Here is a 15,494-nt window from a genome sequence, read left to right on the forward strand (position 1 = left end):
ATATACATCACTTAATTATCAATAAATATTTGTGCATACAACATTAGTGCCCTCTCTTGGGATCATAATAAAGATCTCTTTTCAAATTAAAGGGATATTTCAGTGTTTTTTATCTTAAGTCGTATGAGGTACCTAGCTGTAGAAATGACATTAGCCTCCAATGACTTTAAGATGGACTTGCTGGTTGTTCCGGCCAGGAGGCTAGGCTATACAGCGTGCAGATGGGTACGGTTTCTCCCTGGAATTTAGTGAGTTTTTGGTTAAAATTGGTTACAAAACAATGTTGGCTCAAATGTGCACAGTATCAATGTTTTTTTTGAAGCATTTTGTTCTATACTCAGAAAGCCTCTGTGTTTTTGTCAAAATTTTGCAATACAAGAGCATGTAACCAGTAGCCAAAACCTGCATCTGTTATGCTGTATAGCCTAGCGTCCTGAAATGCTCACTGAAATCACTGGAGGCTAACGCCACTTCTACTGCTTGGTGCCTTATGCGACCCAGTTTCAAAAATACTGAAATATCCCTTTAAATGATAAACTTAGAACTTCACTTAATATTATAACTTGCATATTATTACATGGATTAAAATAGGGATCAATAATTTTGGAAAAAATATGTAATTGGGAATGTTTTGGCTTATGAGAATGAAGGGAATGATAATTTTCATGTCATTCTCACTTTGATTCAGAAAAACAAATACAAAACTAGTCAAGCAGCATTTTTTAAACTATTCTAAAAGAATGACGTGGATGTTTGAATACTATGTGGAGCATAAAATCTCTACTGCAATTTTTTTTTTTTTTGATTCAACTGGTATTTTGACACATTTCAGGTTAGAGAAATATTGCTTTGTTTGCGATTTGAAAATTACAGAAGGCCATATTGTGATTTAATCTAATTTCAATAAAACGCCCAGCCCTAGCAGTAAAAGAGCTTTTACTGCTCTCCCTGGTTTACATTTTAGGCCAAAAGAGCAACAGATTCAGCAGCAAAATTAACTTTTTACTCAATGTCTTTCTTTATTAGGGTTGGACCTGTACATACAGACTCACACATGATTACTTCTCTTGCTTTGCCTGCTGCAGTCACATCTCTCCTCTCTTCTGCTTGTATTTGGACAGACATATAAGAAGCATGGTGGAGAGAAAAAAATCACAGATTTGAACACCTGACAGGCCAATGCCAACATTATTATCACACCCCATGTTGTCACTGAAAACAGAACTTTTAGCTCGCCATGTTTAAAGCCAGCTTCCATTGAAAAGAGGTCACTGATGAACATTTCCTCTTGTATTTTCTGTCAGCAATTATCTATTACAATTATTGTAGTCAATGAAAATAAGAGTTATACACAGCCTATTTGAAAGCAGCTTAAGCTGACCAAGGTCTATTTAACACTGCTGACATAATAACTGCACAACAAATAAACACATTTGTCACCAACACCTTTTGACAACCAGTTCTTATTGGTTTTAGCAATTCATTGTTGCAGCATTACCTGAACTCTTGTAGTGATGTTTTATGTCTGCCCATTTTAACAAGATATAGCCTATCTTTATTGGTATTGCTATTCAAATAAGACTGGTACCAGTGACTGTTGCATGCATTTATCAGATAATCCAGGGTTAGTTTATTTTAATGAACAGGAAAGAAATTTATACCTACAAACAAGGGCTGCTTATGAGGGGAGAAAGGGGGGCGGGGCTTTGTGGGTCAATGCCTCATAGGGGGCCCATGGAGTTAGGCAAAAATGTGGCCACTTGTGAAGTTAAGCTATAGTAACCATAGAAGAGCCAAAAACAAATGGCATATGGTGCCCAAACAGGACCTGAAGACTACAAAGGGACCCAAGAGTCTAAACACTAAACAACTATAACAAGAATGAAGGAGTACAAAGACGCTCAAAGAGATGAAAAACAAACTGAATGATTAAAAAACTTCAAACAACAAAAAGACAACATAATAACAAAGAGTAACAAAGTTACTGAGAATTAATAACAAAAACACAAAAAACAACAAAGAGACTCAAAGAAATAACTCACATATCAATTCAAAATATTTACACAAGACAGAAAGACATCAAAGAGAATAAAAATGTAGATTATAGAACTATATAGAAGCACATATTTCAAAGAGAGACCATAACACTTCAAAGAGACATTGATACACTATCTATAATTTAAGAGCAGGCTCAAGACACACCTTTTTAGCTTAGCTTTTGATTAATATTTATCTATTTTATTTATGATATTTATTTATTTTAGGCCTTCAATCTGTATTTATTTATGAATTTTATTCTTTTCCTACCTTAATTTTTTAGTTATGCTATTTTATATTTTAGTTCTTAGGTTTTATTTGTACTGAGGTTTTACTTATTTTTATCCTTTTATCATTTTTAGGATCTCCAGTGTTTCCTCTGGGGGAGCCCTCTGCACCGGGAGCGGTGGTCGGCTATGGCTGCAGGGGTCTGTCTCGTGGGTCCCTGGTGGAGGTTTGGTGTCTCTGCCTCATCCCTCCTCTGGGTCCTGCGTCGGTGTCCTGTAGCGGTGGGTGACTCGCTGCTCCTGGTGCAGACGGCCCCTCTGATGGCACTTTCTCAACTGGTTCATCTGTACTCAGCCTCTTGTACTCAGCCTAATATCCACTATTTTAGTGTGTATGTGTGTGTGTGTTTGTGAAACAGTGTGTGTGAGTGGGTGTGAGTGGGTGCACATGTAACTGTTGTCTGTGGGGTGGTTGATAGTGGGATAGGGTGGTTGCGGGTGTGTGGGTGTGAGGGAATGACTCTAATTGTCTATATTACGCAAAAGGTGGGGGTGGGTGGGTTTGAGGGAATGTTTTTAATTTGTCTATGTACAGCACTTTGAGTTACATGTCATGTATGAAAAGCGCTTTATAAATAAAGTTTGATTGATTGATTGATAATGCAGTATCATTATTTTCCATTCAGTCTTGGGTTCTGCTTCCCTATAGGATCAGTTAGAGGCTTTTTAATTATGAAAAATGATTCATTATGTTACAACTCTGACATGTTTTCTCTGCAGATACACCAAAATGAAGACTGCCACCAACATCTACATCTTCAACCTGGCCCTGGCCGACACCTTAGTCACCAGCACTCTACCCTTCCAGAGCGTCAACTACCTGATGGGAACGTGGCCGTTTGGTGACATACTGTGCAAGATGGTGATGTCCATCGATTACTACAACATGTTCACCTCCATCTTCACACTCACCACCATGAGCATTGACCGCTACATCGCCGTGTGCCACCCGGTCAAAGCTCTGGACTTCAGGACGCCGCGTAACGCCAAGATTGTAAATATCTGCAACTGGATCCTCTCCTCTGCCATCGGACTTCCAGTCATGTTCATGGCCTCGACCATTGTCGATCGTAAGCATACACTGTTAGTCTTACACTGCAATCTGAAGATATTCTCATACCATTTTTGTCCTTACCCATTTGGATCCTAATGCTTGGACTTGAGCGTGGGCTAAAACAGAGTAGCCTTCTGATAATGGTTTGATCGTAAAATATCCATCTTATTGATCGGAAAACAAATTCTGATCATATAATATACTATTTTCACTAGAACTGCATTAGCAGTGAATCATTTTGGCAAATTTTTCATGGATGCAACCCAAATACTCAGCTCTGCTGCTCATCCCACAAATGTATGCTTCTTACAAAGGTGACACCATTTAAAAGGGAAATAAACAAGGTTTGTTACAACAAAGAAATATTCTACCAAACAAAAATGTCCTCTCTTTTGGTGCTAAGATTATAACTCAGTGAAAAAATTAACTTAAAATATTTTCTCTATAACAAGGTTAAGAATAACTCAAATCAGCTCTCCTTCAAATATCCCTCAACATTTTTGTTTCAAATGATGTTGTCTTCCAATAGACAAAAAAAATAAAGCAAGACCTCAAAATGTAGCATTCAATTCTTGTGTAGCCATAAAAATGATGCATAACAAAGTATGGACTCAAAGGCAGACACATTTTTTTTCAAGTTCTTGGACTTAACGCTAAGAAACACACTCGGTTCATAATGTGTATTTCAGCCCTGAGGCGTGATTATGCTCTTCAACTGACTATATAAAAGCAGACAACACAGAAGAGTTCTTCAGTTTTTCTGTGCAGCCGCACAAAGATCCATTCAATGCTGTATAGCTGGCTGGGGACTAATATAACTGTCTGCACTGTCAAGGACCCACCTACAAAGACAGCTCTCTCTGACAGAGTGTCCTTGTGTAATCACACTGCTGATGAAGGGAAAATGGCTACAGAAATTTCTCAAGTGTTATCTTAAGTTTTTGTAAAGCTAGGTCATCAACCTTATAAGTGAAACTGTAATAAGACAAACATTTTAATTGATCAATAAAGGATTTGACAGTCCTACTATCGTAAATCATGAGGTGATTACACATTTGTGTATACTTTGCATCAATTACACTATATGACACATACCTGAAGCTGAAAGGATTCAATGTAAAACGACTTAAATATAAACAGCCCCAAAACAGGTGAACAATGCCAGATATATCCTTAACTTTCAGGATTGCGTAGGTGATGTACCAAGTTTTAATCTTGAAGTTACCAATGTTTGTTTCATTAAAGTTAAGTTTAGGAAATAAGATGAATGAAAAAAAGAGCAAAAAATGACTGTTGTTTGAAAAACCTAACATATACTTGACATAAATGAAAAAAAAATCATTAGGGGAATGTCAAAAACTAGAACCAAACACCTAAAATAGTTGACGTAAACAAACCCAGTCTAGTTGATATCAGAACTACGGATGAGATTTTACAGTAGCTTTAGTACTCGAGTACTCATACAACTCAATGAAGAGTACCTGAATACTCGCAAATCATAATTAACATTGAAGAAATGATATTACATCACACATGGGGCTGCCATAAGCCTGCTATGTTTCTATAGTGTACCACTCAATAAAACCTCAAATCTCAGAATAAAATAATAAGAGATGATAATGTAACTTGAGGGTTATTACCCATATAGATACAAAGAAAACACCAATGCAGAGCTCTGTAGTAACAAGATGGAGCAAATCACCATACTCTAAGACAAGCTAGCTATCTGTAACCTGAGTCCATTGTAGCTGTCACTTTATTTGCTGCTCTTTCCTCCTACTTCTGTTCCACCCTTTAGCTGTTGTTGGCTGTGATGGTGGCTTTTACTCTGGCTTGACTAATACCATTGTCTCGCTAAAGCCTTCTTCTCTCACAAAACACAATGTGGGCATATCTCCTGTTTCCAGTTTCATTATAAGCAGGGTAATTCCCATTCTGGTATCATCACAAATTATTTATGCTAATTAGTGCTAACGGGCTAATGTTTTTGCCATTTGAGTCATATGTCCCTTCAGAGTTACTGAAACTGTCATGAAGCAGTTGTTGATGCTATAATCCAGCTCACTACACTAATAAAGCCAGAGTCATGGCTAGAGAGGGTTTATCTGTGTGTACTTTTTATTATTTTCTTACTTTTTATTATTTCTTACCAAGTATATTTAGTTACACAAACCCAGGAAGTTCAGTTACACATAATCAGTCAAAATATTGGAGCTGAAAACAGTATGTGCAGTGTATGATAATATACATCCAGCCCAAGTTTACTCAAGAGACCCTCATCTCAAAACTTCCCACCTCACTGACCTTAAAAACCATCAACCAGTTGATGTTAACACCCAGTATCTATGTGATTTCAAAACTCTTTGCACAATAAATAAAGAATCAAGAATCCAAGAATCAAGTTAATATCCAAACCAAGTATCTTGTTGATGTCAAAATCCAGTTTTTAGATGATGCCAAAACCCAAAATTGTGACATGCTTTATTGGACACTTGTGAATACTATTTTTATCTTTTAAGACACCTGAACATGTTAATATGCAACTAAGCTGACACATTTCTGAGGAAGGAAGAGACAGATACCAAAGTCAAAACAAAGCAGATAAAAATAACCATCTGTGAATACTATATGTATCTTGTAAATCACTTTTTTTTTATCATGTTGTTAACATGTAACTAAGCTGGAACATTTCATAAGAAGGGATAGACAGATGTTAGCATGAAAAAAGACCAGATAAAAATAACTATCCATGAAATGACTGGTGTAGCTGTGATGAATGGTTGTGTCTCTGTTTACCTCTGATCATGTGAATGTAATGTTGCATGTTTATGTCCTCACAGCCTCCAACATTGTGGACTGCAAGCTGATCTTCCCCCATCCCTCCTGGTACTGGGACACCCTGCTGAAGATCTGCGTCTTCATCTTCGCCTTCATCATGCCCGTCCTCATCATCACCATCTGCTACGGTCTCATGATCCTGCGGCTGAAGAGCGTGCGCATGCTATCAGGCTCCCAGGTTATGAAAAAACTTTATAAAACATCACCCCGAATAATCACACCTAATTTACTCTGTTTAATCTATCGTAAACAGGGATTTTGAATGCAACCATGATTAACAAATTAGTGAAATTACGAAAAAGCTTGAGTAGACATGGGGCACTGATTAAAATAATTATTTTTCTTCAAGAATAATGAAGCAAACTCAAAGGCTGCTTGGACCTTTTATGCATACAGTGCACTCATTACTCTCAAGAGATGGCAATTAGGGAAATCAACTTAAGCTTGCAGCTCTGTTTTAATTAATTGCAGATGAAAATGAAATGACCCAAACATAATAATTTCACACTCAGCTTTTGAGAAATTTACCAAAGATTGGTGGCAAAAAACATGAATATTTGAATGAGGGTTATGAAAGGTAGATGGAAATGGAAAAACAAATGTTCTTCTCACATCTTTCCATCATCCTCTTCACCTTAACTTCTCCTTTATTTTTTCATAAACCCAAACTCTTCACCCCAAACTCCAAATCCCCTTCTTTTCTAACACTATTAACTTACCAATCACAGGAAAAGGACAGAAACCTGCGTCGGATCACCCGAATGGTCCTGGTGGTGGTTGCTGTCTTCATTGTATGCTGGACCCCTATCCACATCTTTGTCATCATCACAGCCCTGATCAACATCCCCAGCTCCACACTCCAGACTATCACCTGGCATTTTTGCATTGCATTGGGTTACACAAACAGGTACGTATTGAGTAAAAGACATTTTTCGACAAATGCAAAGCATTACAACATTTAACACATTAGAAAATCCTTAAAGTCAACAGAAATAAAACTGTTCATAAGGATTTATGTGAAAGTATAGTATAGTATAGTGTTAATGGGTGCAGCAAATTTCCTTACTACTTTGCATCTGCACACAAGTTTGTTTGTTTTTTTAATTAAGATAGGTTTAATCACCTTAACCCAACATGCTGGGTGGTTTTATCTAGGACAAAAAGCCTGGATGAGTGTTGATAACAGGGTGCATATTTTAAAAAAGAATGTGTTTTTTGGTGATAAGAGCAAATGTATTGAGTTTTGATCATGTGTAGTTGTATATTTTATAATGACTTAAGTTGACTTGTAGTGATCACAGGACTCAATTAACTGAGTGTTACTAAATGTGAAAATGATGTCAGTTAAAGTTATTTTCCAGTGTTGACCTGTGCCGTTGTTTCCCCTCATGCAGTAGTCTGAACCCAGTTCTTTATGGCTACCTGGACGAGAACTTCAAGCGTTGTTTCCGTGAGTTCTGCACCCCTAGTCCTTCAGTGTTGGAGATGCAGAACTCGTCACGGACTGGAGTGACAAGCCGCAAGCTCCCACAGCGTGAACACAACAGTGCAAACACAGGGGAGAGGTCCAATCAACAGGTAGACATTCAGTCTTTGTAAACAAATATCTCCTTATAAAGAGAGTTCAACATTTTGGAATATTTCATTTTTTTTTTTTTCTGCCCAAAATTATTTGAAAAACTCAGTACTACACTGAGACAGACACATATGCAGCACAGCCAACTACAACTGCCAAACAGCAAATAAACCATGATTTCTAACTCCAATGTGTGGCACATCTCCTGTGTTTTTCTTGTTCGATAAGAGCATTGAGAAGAGCCTTAAAGAGAGCCTTCTTTAATCAGGGTTCACAGAGCAGGTGTATCATGACATCCAGGCATGCCAAAATAAATTGCCTTGTGGGTACCTTAGTAATAGCAATGTCGAAGTAATATTTTCTGACCTCATGGGCGTGTTTAAACAAAACCCAGCTGTTTTCCAGCTCTGTTACTTTCTCTCTCAATTATAAAGAAAAAACAGACCCATGTGTCCCCTGTAGTTTCTGTCTTTGATGCGTGTTTAAGAGTGAAAGCCGTCTCCTCTTGGGCATTGGCAGAGTGAGCGTATGTGTTATACAGGGGAAGTGACGTAATCAGGGATGGGGATGGTGAGGGGGGCAAACTGAAGCAAAAGGTACAATGATTTTGGATTTATGATTTTGTTATGGCACCAGTTTTGAACGGGTACACCGAAGACGTCTTCTAAGGGGTGTCAAGGACAACTGGAAGCAACAGTGTGGTGTGCAAATCAAGACAGACATACAGACACGTCACCAATTACAGTAGTGTGATTGTAGGTTTATAGCTCTCAGAACTATGGACATGTCTGTTACATCCATGTGCATCTCCCCATTGTTAGCAGACCATAAATAACCCAACTGATGCTGACCTAACCTAACCTCTCCCCTGCATTTCTCTCCCTAATGGACACACTAAATGGCTATATTCTCCTGCTATTTACAGCCTGTCATCTTCTGCTTTCAGTTCTTGCTTTCAAAACCTGGTTATGTCACCATGTATACTGATCTTGTGATGGACTAATCTTACAATCTGGTAAAAAAAAATGCCAGACGAGCTATCTCTGGGCACAGAGGCACAATGGGTCTCGTGTCTAACCCGTGTTTAAGGTTCTGGAGGGATGGTAGCTCATTATAACTCCCACCATAAAACTGAATCGTTAATGACACAACCAGTGCTCTAAATTATGTGCTGGCACTTTATGATTATGGTTGGGCATGACCTGATTGCTCACACTTCATTACTGAAATCAAGATAGACTGTGGCAAATGTCAATAGTTTCTTTTGAAAAGTCCCATCTTTCTTTAGTTAAGTTCCCTCTTTTGCTTAGCTCAAATGAAAAAGGAGAAAAACACTCTTGTTATCTCACATGAACATACAATATCCCCAGTAAACATAACTAGCAGCTAAATGATGACAAATAGTCCCCGTTAGCCATGGTGATGGGAATTCCAGCTTTATAAGAAAAAAGTCTAAAAACCAAGGTGGGCAGGTGCTGAGCTGAAAAAGAGACTGACAAAGAACAGAAATACGTCTCACACACTGCAGGACTCCAAATATATAATTGTTTATTGCACCAACGTGACGTTTCGAGCGGAGGTGCTCTTCGTCAGACTAAAGTGACAAGTGCAGAGCACCTCATTTTATACAGGTGAAGGTAATCACATAGACGATCACATGATTCGATCTTTGAGTCATCACATGAACAAGTTTCAAGGACAAAAAAAAAAGCACGTCAACATACAACCCAGTGACTATGTGTGATATTTACAATTTCAAATGTTCATGATATAGTGCTTTATTGTTAACCTCATTGTAGAGATATGTAAAATGTAACAAACTCTGCACAGGTAGGTATAGGAAAAGAACATATGACCGTGTAGATCAAAATTGCAAAAACATTTTTTTAACTCTGTTATAGTACAGAGAACAAATAAATATCTAGGCTGAGAACCTCCATGGTATAATGTGGTTATCATCAGGCTGGATCTGTCATAAAACACATTAAACTGGAGAGGCGCCCATAAGTACTGTAGGTGCTATTTATGAATCAGAAATGAACCGTCATCCTATTGTGGGAAGTAAATAGGGGATTGTACAACTGATCCTGTCATTCTATGAAGCTATTACTCTGAACATTCTTGGGAAACCAAGTAAGTAAAAAAATGAAATAAATTAAGTATAGTAATACATAACAAGATAGACCAGTCTATAGACAGTATTCTATAACTTCTAAAACTAGCAGTTTAATGTACAAACTCATAAATCTATAGAATGACTGAGTAGTAGTGGCAGAGGTAAGTCAGAGCATACACATTTTAAAGAGGTGCGAAAATCCATCTCTTCATTGAGACCTTTGGGTGTTAACGTATTGAGGGAACAGAATAGCAGCTCACGCCGAAGGTTGTTAATATCTCCTCCTCTCCGTGGGAGTGTGACATGTTCAATACCAGGACTTTTTTGTCATGGTTTCTGATGACACTTCTGTGTTCTGAAATCCTACTTTTCAAAGGTTTGGAGGTTTTACCTATGCATATTCTTTAAGCATAGAAATGACATTTGAAGTTTTACATGAGATAATGACTTTAATGGATATACTTTTCCCTGTGTGGATGACAGAAAGTTTCAGTTTTACGAGTAAAGTTACATTGTTGACAATTCCAGCTTTATTGTCATCTGGATAATCAGGATGAGATCAGTAAAAGTGTTTGGAGCTCTGTAGGCAGTTCCTTTGACGTCATGGCTTGGTTTTTGCTCTGATATGCATTGTCAGCTGTGAGGCCTTCTTTAGAGAGTTGTGTGCCTTTCCAAACCATGTCCAATCAGTTTAATTTACCACAGGTGGACTCCTGTCAAGATGTAGAAAGATTGATTGGGAATAATGGGAGGAACCTGAGCTAAATTTTGAGAGTTTTTGTAAATGTTCTGAATACTTATGTCAACTAGATGAGAGGCGGAATACACGCTGGACTGGTCACCAGTCAACTGCAGGGCTGACTTATAGAGACAAAAACTAGGCCCTCTCACATTAGAGTCACTTATTAACTTAACAAAAAATGTCTTTGGTGGTGGGAAGAAGATGGAGTACCCCGAGAGAATCGATGCATGCATGAGGAGTATATGCAAACACAGAATAATAAAAGCATGTCATGATCAGTTTTAAACATATATTTAATGAAATGTTTTCATATCTGTCTCAAATAATGGGTTTTATAATTCAGAGTAAACACAAATAATGTGCCAAATACAAATTAAATAAATTAATGAATAAAATAATGCAGAGATAAAACTTTCTGGCTCAGTGAGAGGGAGGAGATAAAGAAACCTGCCCCTGACCAGGTTAGCTTCAAAGACTCGGTTACAATAAAAAACAGACTCAGAGCTTTCATTCCTTTCTGGAAGGGCTTTGATTTACTCCTCATTCTTGGGTCTGAGTTACCTCCCTCTCTGAGACAGAAAACTGAGTTTCCCTCCTTTCAGGGTTAACACACTCAGGGTTTGCAGGCAACCTGCTTTCTGAAACAGACCTCTGATAGTTGTGAATCTCGTGTCATGATAGGGTGAACAGTTACCCACTGCACAAGATGACATACCTCGTCTCTCTCTCTCTCTCTCTCTGCAGGTATGACTAGCCTTGGAGGGATCGTCGATGGACACCCGTGCTGCCAACGACGATCTCAACTCGGAGATCACGCAGGTCACCACAGGGCTCTGACAAAACAAACACAAACAAAACACACAAACGGTCCAGGACCACAATAAGAATCAACAGCACAGACCAGTTTAAAAAAAACAGATTGGCAGTCCCTCTGCCCCTATTACTCTTTGCATGGCAGTGCCAGGCTTTTATTTACTTAAACAAATGTAGAAATGTGTCAAGCTAAACTAAACATAAAACCAAGATGAATCACAGTATCATGACCTCCTTACTGAGGAAGTTGTTCTACTAAATTGTGCACTAAAGCTTTCATGGCTTGTTAAGATAATGACTCTATTGCTATTATTGTCTATAAGGAGTAAAATAATCTCTGTAAATAGAGACAGATGTATTAAAAAAAAATGGCGACACTACTAATATGATATTCTCCCAATCTGCTCTGTAAAAAGCTTCTTCTTTGTTTATTAAATCCACCTGCCCTAACTCATCTGTCATTGCTGTGTATCAGCGCTGTGAACAGATTATTAATTTTCTAATAACGAGTTACAAGATCCTTTTACTGAATGCGTTTATTTATTATTTACCGTCCCTTTGTTTTCATTCCTTCTTTTTCTTCTTCTATGGTAATTCTGTCCTTTAAAGAGAACTGTTGCTGTACTATTCACTGAACAGGCATTCAGTAAAGCCCTACCTGTTTTCTCCACTGAATTAAACATATTTCTGAATGTAAAAGAAGAAAAAAGAGCTGTGTTTATCTCACTGGATCCTTGTGCTGAACTGCGGATCCTATAAACCCGCTGAGAAGATGCATCAGCCTGTTTGCACAGCACACAGATTGTGCTATTATGGCTTATAGTGCGAACATATGGTACTACTTGTGTGTGATTAACCATTGCTTATGACAGCCATTACACCAGGACTGGTTTTAAATAGAGTCACACCTCTCCTGAGGACTTTAACTAGTGAGCCAAGCAGGATTGTACATCTGCTGTAACCTGTAGAATTGCTTGTGCTTACGTGTTGTGCTGTATACGATACTTGCCAGTTGCCTTTATAGTAGCTCTACTTGAGATTCTGTGTACTGTCAGTATTTTTTTATGGATCTGTAAAGATGAACATGATTGTATTGATATGCCGTGTAAAATACTGTAAGAAATCTGTTGCATTTTTTAGAAACATGAAAATATACATTTTCGAGATGAGGATTTTTGGAGATGATAGTGGACCAGCAAGTTAATGTGCTTTTAAACATAACATTTGTCTTATTGAACCTGCCTCGCTACCTGAAAAGATGTACACCATCTAACAAATATGTGTGTGAAATTCTTGAAGTTTAAGTGTAAAAGTATGTAGGTTTAAACATAACAGACTATTGAATGAATTGATTTGGGGCTGTGCAGGGGTGTGTCCAGATATTTTTGAATTGGGTGGCCCGGCCCATTATTTAGGGGTGGAATGAAGTCTGTATGAACACAAAGTAGTGGTATTGTTTTTATGGATCGATCATGGTCAATATTATTAATTTTTTTAAACAAAATTAAAATAATAATAACAATGATGTCAAAGTGGAAACAGATTACTATGAAAATAGCTGACATAATTCAACAGAGGTTCAGCCAATTGGTGCTCTAGTAGTCTCACAATTAGTGAAACTGGGATCACCTGAGTGCAGTGAATGTGTCTCAAGTATTGTGGTAAAAAGACAGCTGTGTCTGAAAGGTCCTGTAACTAGTTAATCAGTATTCCTGGCTATCATTACACCAAAACAACAAAAGAACACTCCTAGCAACTTAAAGAAAAAGGTTATTGAAAAGTTTAAGTCAGGGGATGGATACAAAAACCTACTGTGGCAGTGAATATTCCTCAGAGTTCAGGTTAATCCGGCATCAAGAAATGCCAGGAATATGGCACATGTGTAATTCTGCCAAGATCAGGCCGTCCCCACAAACTGAGTGATCTGGCACGAAGGAGACTAGTGAGACAGCTATGACTACTCTGGAGGAGTTACAAGCTTCAGCAGCTGAGATGGGAGAAACTCTGCATGCAACAACTGTTACTTAGGTTCTTCACCAGAAAAACACACCATCCCCACTATGAAGCATGGTGGTGGCAGCATCATACTGTGGGGATGCTTCTTGGCAGCCAGCCTTGGAAGGCTTGTAAAGGTAGAGGATAAAATGAATGCAGCAGAATATAGGAAAATCCTGGAGAGCAACCTTATTCAGTCTGCCAGAGAACTATGGCTTGGGACACTTTTTTGGTTATATTTTTTGTAAAAAATAGCCAAATTATATTGAACATGGTTGATTTTTAAAATTAATAAAAGGGTAAAACATCTAAGTGGGTGAATACTTTTTATAGGCACTGTATATGGATATGTCCATATACAAAAAGTAGAGTGGTAACATGAAAATCTTCAGTGTTTAAGGGCCTGGATGCTCTGGCATGTATAATAGAAATATTATCAGTAAATAACTGTCCTTACTAACAGCAGCTGTAGACCTGGAAATGTTATCCTCGAAAAGATCAGTCATATTAGTGTTTACCTCCGTTATTAGACCAGAAACCAGCTACATACTGTAAACTGATGACCAACTGCCAGTCATACTTCATACTACTGCACATTGCAGTTGGCAGTGTAATTATTTAAACATGGAGTGCAGCTATTAAAAGAACAGCAACCAGTGCTTTTGTGCTTAGAACTACATTGGTTTGCACTGAAAATGCACAAAAATGTGTTAGTGGACATAGGCCCTAATTCATAAATGCTGATGTCATAATCTTTCTGTTAGAATTACCAACCAAAGAAAACATTAAAATGCACAAAAAGTGCTACAGGGGCCAACAACTGGACACACCCCTGTTTCAGTGATGGAAAGATTCAGAAAATGTCATGCTTTTTGTTCAGTCAGTCTGGGTTATATTGCTTTGACTTTGCATTTAAGAGAACACACGCCATCTATCAAATAGCAGGAAGGAGGAAGGTTTTCAAATCAGGCAGCTGAATTGCCTGAGGCTGAATTATTCTTTATCACAAAAAAAGCTGGATTTGGCTAGAATGGGCTTCAGGTGTCTTTCATGAATAAACTGTATTATCAAAGCAAAAACATAATGAAAAAAAAAAAAAACAACCCTGAGGACTGAGGTGTCACCTCTTTGTGCTTCATAATGCTTTTGGCTTTGCAAACTACCAGTAATGGTCACAGCAGTAAATTTGGCATCAATGTAACAGTCACATGAAGACATATCTGGCTGCAGGTGCATTTTGATGGACCACACAGAATATATTCTTAGTATAAACGTACTTGTATGTTAAGATTTGTACGCAGTGCCATTGCTTTTTTTCTTTGGACATTTGCTTGTTTACATCATGGCTTAACTTGTAATGGCACCTCTTGTAATTCAGTGTACAGAGCATAATTTGTACTCCATGAACAACACTGTAACATAATAGATTTACTTTTATGTTAATCAGTGCATTGTCAGTTTAATAAAGTGTAATTCTGAATCTCACTGAATGCCTTTTTCTTGCATCTGAATAAAGAATGTTCTGCATTGTCTCCTGTCCTTTTCTTTAAATCCAAGCACGTCTGCCATCCTGACACACAAAAAGCTATTCATCTCTGTGCTCTCAGAGACAGAGAACACAACAAAGGACAATAAAATGAATTATACAGAAATGCGGGCTATCACTCCAGCATTTATTTTTATAAGGCTGGAGCAGCCCCTACTTAAATCCAGCAGCCATCAGAAGAGAAGTGATGAAAACAGATTATTATTGGGACACAATTGTGTTACTTTGTCAGGTCAGTGTGTTTTTGACTGGAGATTAAAATGACAGACCAAATAATTTGACAGTAGTGGTGTGAAACAATCATTTTACTGTGCCTCAGTTCCACCGTGCACGCACTACTTGGACATGTAACCATTACAGCTAAGTGTGTCTTTAGTGTCGTACATTTGACTGAGTGTTGCACATGTCTGTGCAATTTTCCACACAATATCCCCCGTAATCAGCCCTGAAAAATCAAGTGAACTCAAGCATGGTGGACAGGTTGAGTGCT

The 15,494-nt window shown here is 38.0% G+C and overlaps 1 protein-coding gene across 1 annotated transcript in view; it reads left to right on the forward strand.

The window, feature by feature from the left end:
* The window catches only part of oprm1 (opioid receptor, mu 1), a 65,394-nt gene extending 52,350 nt beyond the window's left edge, over nucleotides 1–13,044 (forward strand). The window contains exons 2-6 of the mRNA XM_041788842.1: nucleotides 3,045–3,394; nucleotides 6,219–6,394; nucleotides 6,945–7,123; nucleotides 7,611–7,794; nucleotides 11,395–13,044. Coding sequence (XP_041644776.1) covers nucleotides 3,045–3,394; nucleotides 6,219–6,394; nucleotides 6,945–7,123; nucleotides 7,611–7,794; nucleotides 11,395–11,400 — 895 coding nt within the window. The 3' untranslated portion in view covers nucleotides 11,401–13,044. The remainder of the gene's footprint in view (nucleotides 1–3,044; nucleotides 3,395–6,218; nucleotides 6,395–6,944; nucleotides 7,124–7,610; nucleotides 7,795–11,394) is intronic.
* The last annotated feature ends 2,450 nt before the right edge of the window (nucleotides 13,045–15,494 follow it).

The sequence above is a fragment of the Cheilinus undulatus genome, linkage group 6, assembly GCF_018320785.1.
Source record: "Cheilinus undulatus linkage group 6, ASM1832078v1, whole genome shotgun sequence".
Lineage (NCBI taxonomy): Eukaryota > Metazoa > Chordata > Actinopteri > Labriformes > Labridae > Cheilinus > Cheilinus undulatus.